Source organism: Astatotilapia calliptera, chromosome 12 (assembly GCF_964374335.1).
Source record: "Astatotilapia calliptera chromosome 12, fAstCal68.1, whole genome shotgun sequence".
NCBI lineage: Eukaryota > Metazoa > Chordata > Actinopteri > Cichliformes > Cichlidae > Astatotilapia > Astatotilapia calliptera.
The window spans coordinates 40,386,262-40,402,455 of NC_137433.1; the positions used below are offsets into that span (position 1 = coordinate 40,386,262).

Consider the following 16,194-nt stretch of genomic DNA (forward strand, 5'->3'; position numbering starts at 1 on the left):
CAGCTGCCCTGGGGCAGGCTGACAGAAGCGAGGCTGCCATATCGCGCCATCGGCCCCTCTGGCCAACACCAGTAGACGGTAGGGTAACATGTCTTGCCCAAGGACACAGCGACCAGGACAGAGAGCCCGGGGATCGAACCGGCAACCTTCCGGTTACAGATGCGCTTCCCAACCCCCTGAGCCACGGTCGCCCCTAGCAGCTTTAAAACACTGATTCAATTTCTCTAAAAAAATAAAAAATAGTTTCAAACACATTGATCACAAATTTCTAAATTGTTTGAGTTTTTATGACTAATAATTGTGTTAGGCACTGTCTACTACGTACTGTTTCCTACACTAACTGCTGCAGTGCAAGCTGTTGTGCACGCACACATAGTCGCCTGGAACATTCATGATGACATCTGTTGTCTTTCTTTCTGCTCGCCTCTTTGACCGGACAGCTGTCACTCAAACTGGTCAGTATCTCACCTGTCAGAGACGTCCAGGTGTGTTTGAGCCTTCGACTTACTGATGTTTAACGAGTGTGTTGATGCTGCAGGGCTCGAGTCCGGCCGACTGCAGCCATCTTCCTCCTGAACAGAGACGCAAGAAACTTCAGGGCCGCATCATTAACATCAACCAGGAGATACAGAGAGAGCGCGAGCAGAGGTGACACACACACAGACACGCACACACAGACACACAGACACACACACAGACACGCACACACAGACACACACACAGACACACACACACAGACACGCACACACAGACACGCACACACAGACACACACACAGACACACACACAGACACGCACACACAGACACACACACAGACACGCACACACAGACACGCACACACAGACACACACACAGACACACACACACAGACACGCACACACAGACACACACACAGACTCACACTCACACACAGACAGACACGCACACAGACACACACACAGACACCCATACACACGGATAGACACGCACACACAGACACACACACACACAGACACACACACATGGACAGACACCGCGCACACACAGACACACACACACACGGACAGACACACACACACAGACACACACACACACAGACACCCACACACACGGACAGACACGCACACACAGACACACACACACACAGACACACACACATGGACAGACACCGCGCACACACAGACACACACACACACACAGACACCGCGCATACAGAGACACACAGACACACACACAGACACCGCGCACACAGAGACACACACACACACAGACACCGCGCACACACAGACACACAGACACCCACACACACGGACAGACACTGCGCACACACAGACACACACACAGACACACACACACAGAGACACCCACACCCACACACAGACACCGCGCACACAGACACGGACACACACACACACACAGACACCGCACACACAGACACGGACACACACACAGACACCGCGCACACACAGACACACACACTGATCTGATTCCATTTTCTGTTCAACTCAGTGTTATTTACACAGCACCACATCACAGCAGCACTCTTACAGTACAAGTCACAGTATGAGGTGGTGACTTAGCTAGCGCACAAACGTTATTTGCGTTACCCACGAATAACTTGAAACAACTCTCTTATTCACTTACCATATAAAACAAGAATTACACTCCAAACTTTACATAAATATATGTAGTGCTTGTATATTGCTATCACCTGAAACACAGCAAAACAGTTCAGTGTTATTGACGGCTTCCATTACAAAAACTGGCCTGCGTTACTTTTGTGAGGGATAATTTTGCCAGTCACCCGTTTGAACCGCCACTGCCACCTACTGGCGAACCTAAATATCGCCCCATTTGCTCCCACCTAAACATCACATCAGGTGGGAGCAAATGAGCTTTTCCCTCTGTGCTATGATGTAAACTAGTGTCACAACAAATAGCAAAAAAGATGATATGGGGGGGGCGCTGTACATGAACACACAAGGAACGCATCTCAGACTTGTTCTTGATGCTCAAAATACTCGGGGTGCCACACCTCCATATTTTTTAGATCTATAAAAAAAACTTGTGAGACTTTATCAGAGGTGTGAACATCACAGCAGATCTCTTTGTGTCACTGAGGATAAAACAGAAAAACGTGAAGCAGATTTTCCTGGCCTGGCTTTTTATAGCAGATAACCAATATTCTGCAGTAGAACAAAAACAACAGAAAACCATGAATCAACATGTGAACATGACCTGATGCTGCTGAAGTGAAGCAGAGCAAAGTTACAGAGGTTTGATTACACTGTAAAATGTAATTCTAGATGTTTGTTATTGTAACATATTATTCTATATCAGTTTGATGATAGATGACTGAAGTTGTTGTTATAGCACAAAATTACAAGTTAAAAACGTCCCAATTACACCAAAAAAAGCTGACTCGAAAACTCATGTCCAGCTAAATCAGCAACTTATGTGAACTTGACAATATGGGGAAGTTGAGCACAGCAGGATTCAAAACTGCCTCATGTGACTGCTATCGAGGTGCATCATGGAGAATTGGCGGTTAACGACATGCTCACTTTACTTGGACATTTTCTAATCGTCTTCTTTGGAATCTGCTTTCAAGGTGAGTAACATTGGTTATAATTACAAGGAAAGAGAGCTACAAAAGTTGGAACATGTTTTGAATCTATGGCATGATGTGTGTTTTTTTTCTTTTACCAAAATCTTTGCTTTAGCTAATATAACTTTAGCCGACAAGGTCCAGCTTGTGTGTCATGACCAAACTTAACCTAATAAACTGAAATATGGCCTTTTTATGGGTAGCACTGACCAAATCAAAAGTATTGTGCCGCTAGCTTTAAGGTTGTACACTCAACCACTGTTGCGATATTAGCAAGCTAACTCAGCTAATTAATATAGCTTATTTCACATTGTCTCTGTACTTGTAAATTTCTTTGAAGTTCACAGGCTGTTGTATTTTGGTGGAAGTTCATTTTGGCAATATTTCCAATAACTGGCTGGGTTCAAAAAGAACTATTTGGCAGGACTCCTGTGCTTGTTGTTATCTGTTTACTCCTATGTAATCACTTAAGTTGTTATTTACTGCTGCATGCTAAGCTGTGAAAGTGCATTGAGGACTGAGACAAAATATTGTAACGTTCACAAGAACCAGACGGTTGGGGTCTCAGTTTGTCCATTTATTTGGCACATAAGCCAGCGGGTTGTTAACTCAGGGGGAAGCGCTCTCGAACTCCACCTCTCTTCAGCCTGGCACACACACAGAACAACCAGGTCCCACCCACCCCTTCCTGTACACCACAACCAAACATGAATCTTAAAGGAACAACAACAGTGTGCAGAGATCACCAACATGTCACTGTACAATAACACTTAACCATCGTTACACTGCCCCCCCAGCAATAAGTTCCTCGTCCCCGAGGGAACGACACAGTCTCTGAGGCGGGGTGGTAGCCTACGTTCCCTCCTTGACCTCCTGAGCCCCTGAGGTGGACGCGGAGCTTCGGGGCTTTGGGGTGGAGAGTCCGAGGGAGGGGAACGCAGCCCCGGTCGGGGGCCCCTCTGAGCAGGGTCACGGACGCTCTGTACACGTCCCTCTGGAAAGGAGGGGAGGGACTGCCCTCTGTAGGGGGCCATCCGGTCTCTGTGCAGCGCTACTATCCTCCCCCTAGGAGGCAACTGCACCCTGTAAACAACCTCCCCTACTCGCTCTAGGACGCTGCAAGGCCCCACCCAGCTGCTATCCAGTTTAGGACACCGTCCCTTCTTCCTCTTTGGGCTGTAGACCCACACCAGCTCCCCAGCATGGAAGTGCCTCCCCTTAGTGGTGATGTCGTAATTCCTCTTTTGGCGCAGGCCTGCCTTCGCCAGCTGCTCTCGGGCGTAGGAATGTGCAGAATCCAGCCGGTCCTGCAGCTTCCTTGCGTAGTCCCGGCCCGGTGGTGCCTCTGGCGCGTCCGGGGGCTTCCCAAAAGCCAACTCTGCAGGAGTTCTCAGCTCTCTCCCTAACATGAGCAGGGCAGGCGTACATTGGGTGGAGTCCTGTACTGCCGACCTGTAGGCCATGAGGGTAAGGGGAAGATGGTAATCCCAGTCCCGTTGGTGTTCTGAGGTAAGGATGGCTAGCTGCTGGGCCAGCGTCCTGTTAAACCTTTCCACCAGCCCATCGCTTTGGGGGTGAAGTGGGGTGGTGCGGGTTTTCTTAGTCCCAAGGCGTTCACACATGGCAGCAAATACCTTGGACTCAAAGTTACGCCCCTGGTCACTGTGGAGGGTCTCTGCTGTTCCAAAGCGGCTGAACATCCCCTCCACTAATACATCAGCGACCGTCTCAGCCTCCTGATCTGGGATGGCGTATGCTTCCGGCCACTTGGTAAAATAGTCCATGGCCACAAGAACATAGCGGTTTCCTCTGTCTGTGCGAGGAAATGGGCCCATGACGTCCACAGCTACTCGCTCCATTGGGGCTCCTGCTGGTTGCTGCTGAAGCTGAGCCCGGGACTGGTCCTGTGGCCCTTTGTGTGAGGAACATGCATCACAGCTGCGGCAAAAGTCCTCCACGTCCCTCCGCTGTTGACCCCAGTAATAGCCCTGGCGGAGGCGGCGGAGAGTCTTGGAGACCCCAAAGTGGCCGGAGCCAGTGCTCCCATGGCAGGCTTCCAGCACAGCTGACCTCAGCGACCTTGGCACCACAACCTGCCACCTCTCCTCCCCCGTGGCAGGATCCTTCCAGGCACGCTCCAACACCCCCTCCTTCAGCCTGAGAGCTGCAAACTTGGCCCATAGCCCCCTGGTACAGATGGAAAACCCAGTGACCTCATCCCAAAGGGGTTGCTCCCCCTTCTCCAGCCACTGCAGGACCGGCAGCAGGTCCATGTCTTGTTCCTGCCGTGCCCTCCACTCCGCTGCATCCACCATCAGAAGAGCCCTGCAGGCGAGCTGTGCTGCTCCGTCTATTGTCGTGAGTTCCCGCTCTATTTCCTCTCGCTTCTCACAGTAACGGCAGCCAGCTGCAGCACATGGGCGACGAGAGAGGGCGTCTGCGTTAGAATGGTGCGTCCCTGCTCTGTGCTCCACAGTGAAATTGAAGGCTTGGAGCTCCTCCAGCCAGCGAGCCACCTGTCCCTCTGGCTCCCTGAAAGACATCAGCCACTGAAGGGCAGCATGATCAGTTCTGATAACAAATGCTGTGCCGCACAGGTAGTACTTAAAGTGTCTCACCCCCGCCACCACAGCCAACAGCTCTCGTCGTGTGACACAGTAGCGCCGCTCACTCCTGTTCAGGACCCGGCTGAAGTACGCCACCACCTTCTCCCCTTCCGGCCCAACCTGCGACAACACCGCTCCCAGCCCCACATTACTTGCGTCAGTGTCCAGGACAAAAGGCAGGGCGGGGTCAGGGGGGGCGAGGACTGGGGACTCTGTCAGCGATTTGCGGAGGGTGTCGAACGCCTGCTGACAGTCCCGGGTCCAGATGAAGTCACGGTCCTTCTGCAGCAGGTGGAAGAGTGGTGCGGCTATGGAGGAAAAGCCCTTCACAAACCTCCTGTAATAAGACGCCAGTCCTAGGAAGCTTTTGAGCTGTTTCTGGTCTGCTGGTGTGGGCCACTCGGTAATGGTGTGAATTTTTTCCTCCAACGTGCTGATGCCCTCACGACCCAGCTTGTGGCCCAGAAACTCCACCTCCCTCCTCATGAAGTGGCACTTGTCGGGGTGCAGCTTCAGGCCTGCAGCTGCCACCCTCTCCAACACTTGTCTCAGGGCATCCAGGGCAGCATCAAAGGAGCTCCCGTGCACTAGAAGATCATCCAGGTAAACCAGACACCGTTGCCGTGGGACGCCAGCCAGCACACTGTCCATAAGCCTCTCGAAGGTCGCAGGAGCATTGCAAAGACCAAAGCTCAGGACTTTGAACTGCCATAGTCCCCTGTTAGTGCAGAAGGCTGTCTTCGGTCTGGATTCCGGGGACAGTGGCACCTGCCAGTAGCCACTCCGCAGGTCCAGGGTGGAGAACCAGGAGGACCCGGCTACTAAGTCGAGAGACTCATCAATCCTGGGAAGGGGGTAAGAGTCCTTCGTCACTTTGTTGAGTGGTCTGTAGTCCACACAGAAACGCATCCTAGGACTTTTTTTCTTAGGCACCATCACCACCGCGGAGGCCCACGGGCTATCAGATGGCTCTATGATGCCCGCCTTCATCATTTCACACAACTCTCTGTCCGCAGCCTCCTGATGAGCCAGGGGCAGGCGGCGTGGGCGCACTTTAATAGGCTGGGCATCCCCGGTCTCAATGACGTGCTCTACCAAGTGTGTCAAGCCAACATCACTTTCTTTCAGGGCAAAAATGTCACTAAACTCTTTTAGTACCTGCCATAGACTCTCTTGCTGCTGTGGAGTCAGCCCCTCACAGTTCTTTGACCAGATACTCCTCACTGCTAAGAGCCTCTCCTCCTCCTCCTCCGCTCGCTGTTCTGCTGGCGGGTCTGCAGCGGTCTCTGCGGTGGAGGTGGACGCCGCGGCAGATGCTGTGCAGACCGGGGGAGGAATAAGCGGCACCTTCTTCCCATCAGGGGTTACGAGGAAGCCTTTGCCTAAGTCCAGTACACCGCCAATGGCTCGTAAAAAATCCAGCCCAAGGATGCAGGCGTCCTGCACGTCAGCCACCCAGGCAGCATAAGACACACCGAGGTCCCCCACCTTGAACTGGAACACTCCCCTCCCTCTCATTGGGGCCAGATCACCGGTCACAGTCTTAAGTTGCACATTAGTCGGTTGCACAGCAGCTCCGGTTGGGACAATATCGGGTCGGACCAGCGTTGCATTGGACCCCGTGTCCAGCAGGGCCGTACAGGACACCCCCGCGATCGTCACTGGAACATGGCAAAAGCCGCCAACCTGGGTCCAGCCCACAGCGATGGCCGCACCGGGTGGAGGTGGCGGTCGTTCTCCCAGGCCCGTGTACTCCCGCCTACACGGGCCCGTGGGCGTTTCCCTGAACCGCTGCAAGCTTGGGGCACTGCCTGATGAGGTGTCCGGGTTGTCCACATCCCCAGCAGCTCTGTGGTCGGCGGTGTGGGCCAGCCCGAGGGGAAGGCGACTGCAGCGAAGCCGCCTGTACCAAACTGCACAAGCCCGCTGGCGTCTCCATCTGTTCCACAGGTGCTGACACAGCCCTCACCACGTGTGCGTCATCAGCGCCCCCAGAGGATCCTGCAAGCATCTCCCTCTCCAACGCTAGCTCCAGGGCTGCACTGAGTGTGGCTGGCCGAGCAAGCTGAGTTTGCATACGGAGCTCTTTAGGGCTCAGGGCCTGCAGGAACTGGTCCCGAGCTAACTCCGCTTGCACTGATGGTGGCATGCTGTCATACGCCCTCCGGCAAAGGCACTCGATTTCATGGGCCAAAATGCGGAGGGGCTCGCCTGGCAATCTGCGTCTGTTGTGGAACTCCGACCTCAGCAGCACTGGTTGGTTATACTGCCCGAAGCGCCTCTGAAGTGCTCCGACCAGAGCATTATAATCTCCCCTCTGCTCCTCGGTCAGCAGCAGCAGGCATGCAGCTGCATCCTCACACAGGCACAAAGCCAGTTGGAGAGCTTTATGTTCCTCAGACCAGCCAGCTGCGACAGCTAACAGCTCGAACTGTGCGATAAACACTTCCCATGGCGTCTTGCCGCTGAACTTAGGCGTTTTTATATTCGCTGCAGCTTGCTGGGCGCCGCCATGTTTGTTTACATCACGTGACGGCGCGCCAAGCGAGGTCGACTCCTTCCCGCCGGAATCGCGGCCGCTGTGCGAACAGTTCCCGAGCCTAGTCAAACCTGGAGAAAATCCAGCCTCGGCAGACAGCCGCAGCGCCGTTTCCCTCACTCCATGGGCGGGCGAGCGCGGACGAACCTCCCTCTCCTCCGTCTCCTTCTTAATCTTGCCCGGCAACATCCTCGTCTCGTAACGGCAAGCGTCGCCAGCAACAGGGTGTCGGGCGTTCTGGGGTTCTTTTTTCTTTCTTCACTTCTGACACCAATGTAACCTTCACAAGAACCAGACGGTTGGGGTCTCAGTTTGTCCGTTTATTTGGCACATAAGCCAGCGGGTTGTTAACTCAGGGGGAAGCGCTCTCGAACTCCACCTCTCTTCAGCCTGGCACACACACAGAACAACCAGGTCCCACCCACCCCTTCCTGTACACCACAACCAAACATGAATCTTAAAGGAACAACAACAGTGTGCAGAGATCACCAACATCTCACTGTACAATAACACTTAACCATCGTTACAATATGATCTACAGACCAGCATTATATTAGTTTTTTTTATCAGATAGTCCTCCAGTGTGTTTATTTCTTGCAGTAATTATATTGTGCAGTTATTTCTTACCCTGAAATGCTTAATGCTTAACAACAGCTCCATTTTAACTTACTTTTGAACTCTTGTGATCAGTTTGACCAAATTGTGTGAGTTTCCATACTAAAAGAGTTGTAGTGATAAAATAATTGGCATCAGAGACACTGATTTTTGGAAGTCCCTTGGGTTGTTTCTGATTTTTTGTTTGTTTGCATAATTTAACTTTTAATTTAACTGCATTCCCCGTATTGTAACAAAACTAACATTGTTTATATGTCAGAAAATTAGCAAACAGCATAAATGGCAACAACAATACAATTATAACATATATTTTTATTTTACTTATTTTAGATCTGTGAAGCCAAACTTGATGCCGGGCATTTGTTCTTGCCAATGGAGTCAAATGGTAAGTTACCTTTTGTGGGGGTTTTTTCATACTGGAAACACCACAGATTATATTGTAATTTAATAGCTCTGTAGAACAAATGATATAACGATTTTAGTGTCAGGGTACTTTATTTTCACAGGTCTAGATGATCACATCTGTTTTTGTCATTTAAATGAGGTGGACTTGCAAACTTTGCACTTTTCTGTGGAAATTGCTGTCCACTTCCCTGCACATACACAGAATGTGGACAGTATTTCAGATCTAAAAAAGCCTTACAGGTTAATTTAAGAGATCATGTGGTCACAGAAGGAGTATGTAATGGACTTGCTGGCTTTAATGTAAAAAGCCTGTTGTGTAACTTTGAGGCAGTATATTGCTCATCAAGGTAAACATCTGAGGAATAAGAAAATTGTTACTTTTAATCAGTGTTCTTTTACATCCCACATTTACTAAAGTTTTACATCACATAAGAGTTGTTTTTACACTCATTCTACTTTAAAATATTTCAAGACAGAGCTTATTGTTCACTGAACGGCAGGTAAAGTGCATCTTTTTGTTTATTTGCTTTTGTGTGTTTGTGTTTTCTCTAATGGGCCTCAGATGATGGTTTGCTTAAATTTGAGTCTCAAAGCATTTAAAAAAAATTCTGCCTGTACTCCCCACTAGGGCTGGGCAAAGCGATGATTTTCCTAATTGATGAATCTAGCGATTAATTTTTACATGTATGCTTTTCCTCACCAAATGTGTTATTATGAGATCTGTGACATTGGATTTGGTCTGGGTTTCAGAGAAACTAACTGACAAACTAGCATTTATATTCTTAGTTTCTTGTGTTTATTCATGTCTTCACCAGGGTCTTTGACATTTCGCTGCTGTACTGTTCTGCTTTGTGTTTGATTTCTCACATTGTATATTGTAATGCCAGAGATATTAGGATATTTAAGGGGTTGCAGTGGCTGCTACAGCTGTGGGGGGCAATACTTTGGTGAAATGTCCTGGACCCTGGAAAAGAGACTGTGTAAACTGGGTAAGCAATTAAAGGTTACTGAGAGTCAAAGTCATTGGACAGCTGGGTAAAGGTGGATGCTGATATTCAGTGCCAGTTATGCAACCTGTCCATCCATGTCTATGTGCTCTTTTTTCATGCTGTTAATATAAGGGGAAAAAATAAACTCTTACTGATTAAAGAAGCATTGTCTGTGGAGCCACATTCTGATCCTGTAGTTTAGCTCCAGTTTGCACATTTCATGTATTCTCAGTCACATTTGGCTCAGAGCACAGCCAATATTTCGAATAAGTAAATTTAAATTTACATTTTTGTTTGCATTCTGCAATTGAAGACATGCTCTGTTATTTATGAACATGGTCTTTGTTTAAAGCAAGAAATGGATTTGTAACATGGTGGTGCATATCTCATTCTGAAAATTTTTTAACAACTAATAAGTGTTACCCAAAGCCAATCAGCATCATCCAAAGCATCAGTATGGCTCTTCTTCTATTGTGTATTTGTAATTGTGTATATTATTTTTTTGTCTTTGAACCCTTTCATAGCTGACGGGTATTGAAGACACATTTACTAAGAGGATGAAGGTTGGCATTGTGATGGTGAAAGAAGAAGACATCATCGATGTGTTGGTTGTCATTGAGGCAGCAGTAATCCTGTCTAATCTGAGGGATGTCTCGAGTGTCATTTCCATGCCGATGGGCCTTCTTTTTGCCCTCAACATAGACTATCCAACGGAACTTAAGGACACCTTTGAAGTCATTCAGAACATCCTATTGAACATTGGTGGAAGGCAGTGCTCCTCACTTGTGCATGGTCTAAGAAACAGACTCTTGCGGAAAGCCATGCAGAACTGTAATTGTATGCTCACAGCATACAATTGCCTTAGTGTTAAGGACAGTTTTTATTTTACTGTTTGTTTTTTTTATACTTGCAAGCTCCCATTTTCACTTTTGTATATCAATAAATGACCAGACTTTGCATTCCAGATTAGACAATCACTCCATTGTTCATGGTTTAAGAAACTTATGTGAACAACAATACAATGGTGGACTCTGCACATGCTTATCTCATGCAAGTCAGTAGTTTTTCCTTTGTTTTGCAATTGAGCAGACTCAAACAATGTTTCTGAAATATTCATATTATCAAATGTTTCAGAAGCATGTACTCATTTTCAGAGCAATTGGTTCTGTAGAATTTGTTGCAGTTGTAAATGAAGACAAATACAAGAGTTTGATGTCTACATGTTATAAACTGATCTTTACTGTCACTTAACAGTAAAGGTTTTGTACTATTTTAATATTTCATGTTTTATGCTTACAGGTGTGCCTGAGCACAATGAAGTTTAAACATTTTGCAAATGTAAAGAATAATTTTTCTAATATAGCAAGTGTCCCGTTGATACATTACAATAATGCAGACTTTATGTTGTTAATTTTAACAGTTTTTATCTCATCCTGTTGAAAGTCTGATGAGTTCATGCCATGGTGAGGATTCTGTTGACCAGCTGTCCACAATTCACAAGAATCGCTACTGCTTCTAGAGTATTGGTCAGAATTTATTCAAACTTAATCACCCAATCTGTCTTCACCCAAACTGGGCTCAAGACCAAGTTCAAATTTATTGTTTCACAGGGAGCAACCTATGAGTTTTGATGGATTGTGAGCCTGATGAGCTATGTCACTGATTTTTCTGTTTCTCAGATGACTAAGATGGCACAATAAATGTTGAATGTTGCGTGCTCATGAGTAATTGTCTTGTCATGTTCTTAGAACAAACTTTCTGCATGAATTGATCAGATACACTTTAATGGAATCTGTGGGTTTTAATTTTTTTCTGTAAACAGAAGTATTTCAAGTATTTATTTATTTATTGTCATTGTCAAAGAACAATGAAATTGCGTTTGGGGCTTCTGTACAACCCGAAAACAAATACCCCTTAAAACCCAAGTGTAAATATTTAACCCAGTGTGGCTTCAGTGCAATGAGACAATCCTTAGCAACAACACGAGAACAAGACAGGTAATGTTCATAGGACATTCAGACAAAGACCTGAGAAACATGACAAAATGCAACAATGCAACCCGTTCAATATTATTGTACTGTGAGATATGATGGTTGTCTATTTAAGAAAGAGGGGGGAGAGAGAATAAAGATATAATGCACCAATGCAAACCAGTTCAGTGCTATTTAAGAAGTTGGATTAGGTTATTGTCCGTGAGAGGGGGGCAGAGAGGGGAGGGGGGCAGAATTCAGGAGCCTCACAGCCTGTGGATACAGGCTGTTGGCCAGTCTGGATGTTCTGGCCTGTATAGACCTGTACCTTCTCCCTGAGGGCAGCAGGTGGAAAAGGTGGCGTGCAGGGTGATGTTGGTCCCGCAGGATACTGTGCACCCTCCTCAGACAGCGAGTGGGGAAGATATTACTAATCTCTGGCAGAATTGTTCCAATAATTCTGCCAGCTTCTTTCACCACCCGCTGGAGTGCTTGCTGGTCGGCCTTGGTGCAGCTGGGGAACCACACTAGAAATCCATGCGTCAGGACGCTGCTGATGGCACAGTTGTAGAAGTTCAACATCAGAGGTCTGGGAATGTGTGCGCTCCGTAGTCTCCTCCCTTAATTTAAAGGATAGATATTTAAACCTGAGATCTAAGATAAACCTAAGAGATAGTTTTTAATTGTTCAGTAGTGCAATTAATCATTAATGTGATCTGAAATTGATTACAGCCCCTCTACTGTTTGCCAGCGCAGGTTTTGTAGAGCAAACTTTCTAGTGCTCACACTTTTGCTGCTTCAGTGTCAGACGTTTAAATCAGGAACAGAGATCGAAATAATCCGCTGTGACCAGAAACAGAACTGAGCTGGACAGGATGACCTGGAAATGACCAGAGCTGAACTGGATCCAGCCCGATCCCATGTGAATCCATGATCCTGTTATGTTTTGTATCTGTCCCAATCTTTAACTGGACTCTGATCTGGTTCATGGCAGCCTATGATTGGGTGGATCCGATTCAGTGAGCAGGTCAAGTTCACAGAGTCTGTTACAATGGTAACTGATGGTAAGTTAACGCTCTCTTTGGAGTTTGATATCACAGTTTCAACTGAACCTGTTCCCTGGATCAGCGAACCTCAGCAGTTTCATATTTTTAGTGGCGCCAGAGGTGGAGCTAACTGGGTCTGGAGCTGATCCAAAGTGCTGTCTCATTAGTGAGACGGGTGTTGGTCCTGGTGGGGGACTCTGTGCGTGTGTGTGCATGTGTGTTAATGGTTCTGTGTCATTTCAGGGACGCTTTGTTGAAGATGAGGGAGGTTTATGAACGAAGTCCTCAGATGGGCGATGCCAGCAGTTTGGAGCCTCGACTGGATGAAGTGAAGCAGAACCTGCAAAGGCTGGAGGAGGAGCTGAGGAGGAACCAGGTCTCTGTAAACACATAGCACGTACACACATTATTTTATGACTTAGAAATTGGATTAGTGGGTGAAGAACCTATCGATAGGAAGCTCACTAAGCCAGAGGAGGATGTGCTAGTTAAAAGGCTCAGTTTTGCCACGACAGCAACAGAAACAGCAATAAGCATTACAAAAGTAACACAACCTGAAGCAGAGCAAATCAGGATGTGGGTTTCAGGGGCCTTCTCCAGTGCGAAATACCTCTTTCCAAAATCAGGCTGTGACGGGCAGCAGCAAGGGAGGGGGACGCACCTGAGCAATCACGCCTCGCCGGCTTAAAGTCTGAACTGGGTCTTGTCGGTCTGTTGTTGTTAGTGTGTGTGACGGGAAAGCTTCGGCCGGTATTACTGAAGATGCTGAAGAGCGTGAAACTGTGAATATTTCACAGTGGTGCTAGAACCTGGGATGGGGGCTTGGCAGACGCGGTACCGGGCGGAGGAGCTGGGCCAAATGGTGGCTGAAATGGCGGCCACATGGAGGGAGCTGGTGGCAGCGTCTCGTGCATGGGTCCTGGCCACCGCCACCACCCACACCCACCACCCTCGACCGCGTGGGAGTGGCTGACGTCCAGGCAGCTCCAGCACCCGTGCCAGCCCCCAGGATGAGACCACGCCCCGCCACACAGGCCATCATGTCCGACAAGGGGAGTCGCACCGGAGGAGGGAAAGCAAAGGAACACAGATTTGTAAAGGAAGCTCTAAAACATTCCAGCTGGGCCTTTATCAAATCAGTGATGATGGGACACTCTTTGGGGATGTTACTGATTTTGGGAAGAGAAGACTGATGGTTTGAAAAAAGAATAAAACACGCCGTCAACAGTGAATCCAAAACATTGTTCCACTTGCTCTAGGCTTAGTCCTGTAGGTTGGTCCTTGTGACGTCAGCACTCTATTTCACATCATATGATGATCAATATTTGAAGAAGAAGCAACCCAAAAGGGGACCTGGGAGGAAGAAGATGAAGAACCCACCTTGATGATCTTCACAAACTTAAAGAATCAGAATTAGAATCAGAATACTTTATTGATTCCTAGGGGAAATGATTTTGGTTACAGTGCTCCAGCTTAACAGTAACAAAGACAGACACTACACTAAGTAAGAAATAGACACAATATATACAATATATATATATATATATATATATATATATATATATATATATCACATATTGATAAATAGCTGAATGAGAAGAAGAAGAGGAGTGTGTGCGAAAACGGTGTAGCTATATACAGTGTGTTAGATGGAGGAGTTGTACAGGGAGATGGCCACAGGCAGGAATGATTTCCTGTGTCGTTCAGTGGTGCATCATGGGTAATCTCAGTCTCTCACTGAACGAGCTCCTGTGACTGACCAGCATGTCATGGAGTGGGTGGGACGGATTATCCAACATTGTCTTTATTTTGGACAACATTCGCCTCTCTGATACCACCTTAAGGGAGTCCAGCTCCATCCCCACAAACATTACTGGCCTTACAAATCAGTTTATTGAGTCTGTTGGCATCTGCGGCCCTCAGCCTGCTCCCCCAGCATGCAACGGTGTAGAGGATTGCACTGGCTACCACAGACTCCAGCCACCTTCTTTTTTCAAACCCATGACTGGTTGAGAGGAGTCTTTATGTGACCCTGTAAGAGGAGAGGGTCGAGGGGTGTAAGCAGTGTGGAGTGCTTTTTTTCTGCCTGTATGTGAACCAGGGCTGGCTCCTCAGAGAGACTGCCGTCAGCATGGACGCCATGGCGTCTCTCTCCCAACCATGCTCGTGTTTATTAGAAGGTGTTAGCTCATTGTTGTCTGTAGGCTTTGTTAATTATATTTCCATAACAGTTTGCTGGATTCCTCCTTCCTCAAGATGATTTTCCTCCTTCTGACTTGGTTTCCATCTGCTGAAGAGATTTCCTTTTTCCACACTGACAGTCTCCCAGATAGTGTCGATCACTGTGAAAACAACCAAAGCTGAACTCTTGAGTATCAAAATATTGCTGTGGCGGAGAGCTTTCATTCAATTGAAATGAAACAACAAATGAAGAGAGAAAAGCGTATCCATTCTGTACTGAGCACACACCCTGGGCTGAGTTTGATCAACTTCCTGTCACAGTGTGTGTCAATGTGTCTGTTTGCTTTGTAGAACAGACCTTAACTGTCCTTGTACATATACAACAAAACTGTGGAAGCCCCACCCGATTACTGTGGGGAAAGTAATGAAGCTGTTACAAAGTGGCTTGAGTGCAAAACACCAAAATGCACTTCAGTAATGTCGTGTGCATTTTGTAAATTGTGTTTCTGTGTGTGCGCACAGGTGTGGCTGTCAGAGGCCGACAGCAGGCTGTCTGATCACAGCACCAGGAGACAGAGCGGAGGCTGTGGGTTAAATTCCCAGGCAACTACACCAGGCAGCACCAGCCTCAAACAGCTGGACAACCGCAGCCCAGCCAGCAGAGAGAGGTAGTTTCTGACGATGATTGACCATTAATGACATCATTACTGGGATTTCCTTTTTTCATACCTGTCTCTCTCTTCACCTCTCTGTGTCTCTGCCTGACGCTCCTCAGTCCCGATGGCAGTTACACTGAGGATCACAGCGCTGAGCTTCACTTTAAGTCTCGTAGTTCAGAGTTTGATGATGACTTCGACGATGAGGAACCATTGCCAAGTATTGGAACCTGCAAGTCTCTGTACCCATTTCAAGGTATTTAAACATCAGCCGTTCCACTTTACAATGACATGTAAAATCTCATAAATGTCACAAACTATAAACCCAATCAGTCCTTTGGGATGTTAGAAACCTCTTAGAACAAAGAAAGTTGCAGCTGAAGCAGGCTGGGAGAGAAGCAACAAACACTGAGCAGCAGAAACACCTGCAGACAGGTAAATGGGCTGAGGATAAAGCCCATGCTTCGTCCTCAGCCAGATACACACAAGTTATACATGCAATGCAATTAATACATAGTTAACATGTTTTCATATAAATCACCGAAATCCAACAGCCCAGCGCCAAAACTCCAGAAAAGTTCATTTATCTCCCTGTAACAA

General features: G+C 47.6%; 1 protein-coding gene and 1 long non-coding RNA gene across 5 annotated transcripts in view; both read left to right on the top strand.

Annotated features, from left to right (window-relative positions):
• fnbp1a (formin binding protein 1a) overlaps window positions 1-16,194 on the top strand; it is a 41,016-nt gene that overhangs the window by 20,398 nt on the left and 4,424 nt on the right. For 2 of the 4 annotated variants that reach the window (XM_080287509.1, XM_026187535.2), the window contains exons 12-16: window positions 441-455; window positions 539-648; window positions 13,001-13,133; window positions 15,461-15,606; window positions 15,714-15,850. In XM_080287509.1, the coding sequence (XP_080143635.1) occupies window positions 441-455; window positions 539-648; window positions 13,001-13,133; window positions 15,461-15,606; window positions 15,714-15,850 (541 nt within the window). The remainder of the gene's footprint in view (window positions 1-440; window positions 456-538; window positions 649-13,000; window positions 13,134-15,460; window positions 15,607-15,713; window positions 15,851-16,194) is intronic. The other 2 variants (XM_026187539.2, XM_026187537.2) reach the window with 1 other exon arrangement.
• Window positions 681-11,649, top strand: LOC145419432 (uncharacterized). Its single transcript, XR_013900819.1, has 3 exons — window positions 681-2,590; window positions 8,678-8,732; window positions 10,266-11,649. It is a non-coding gene; the product is annotated as an uncharacterized LOC145419432 (long non-coding RNA).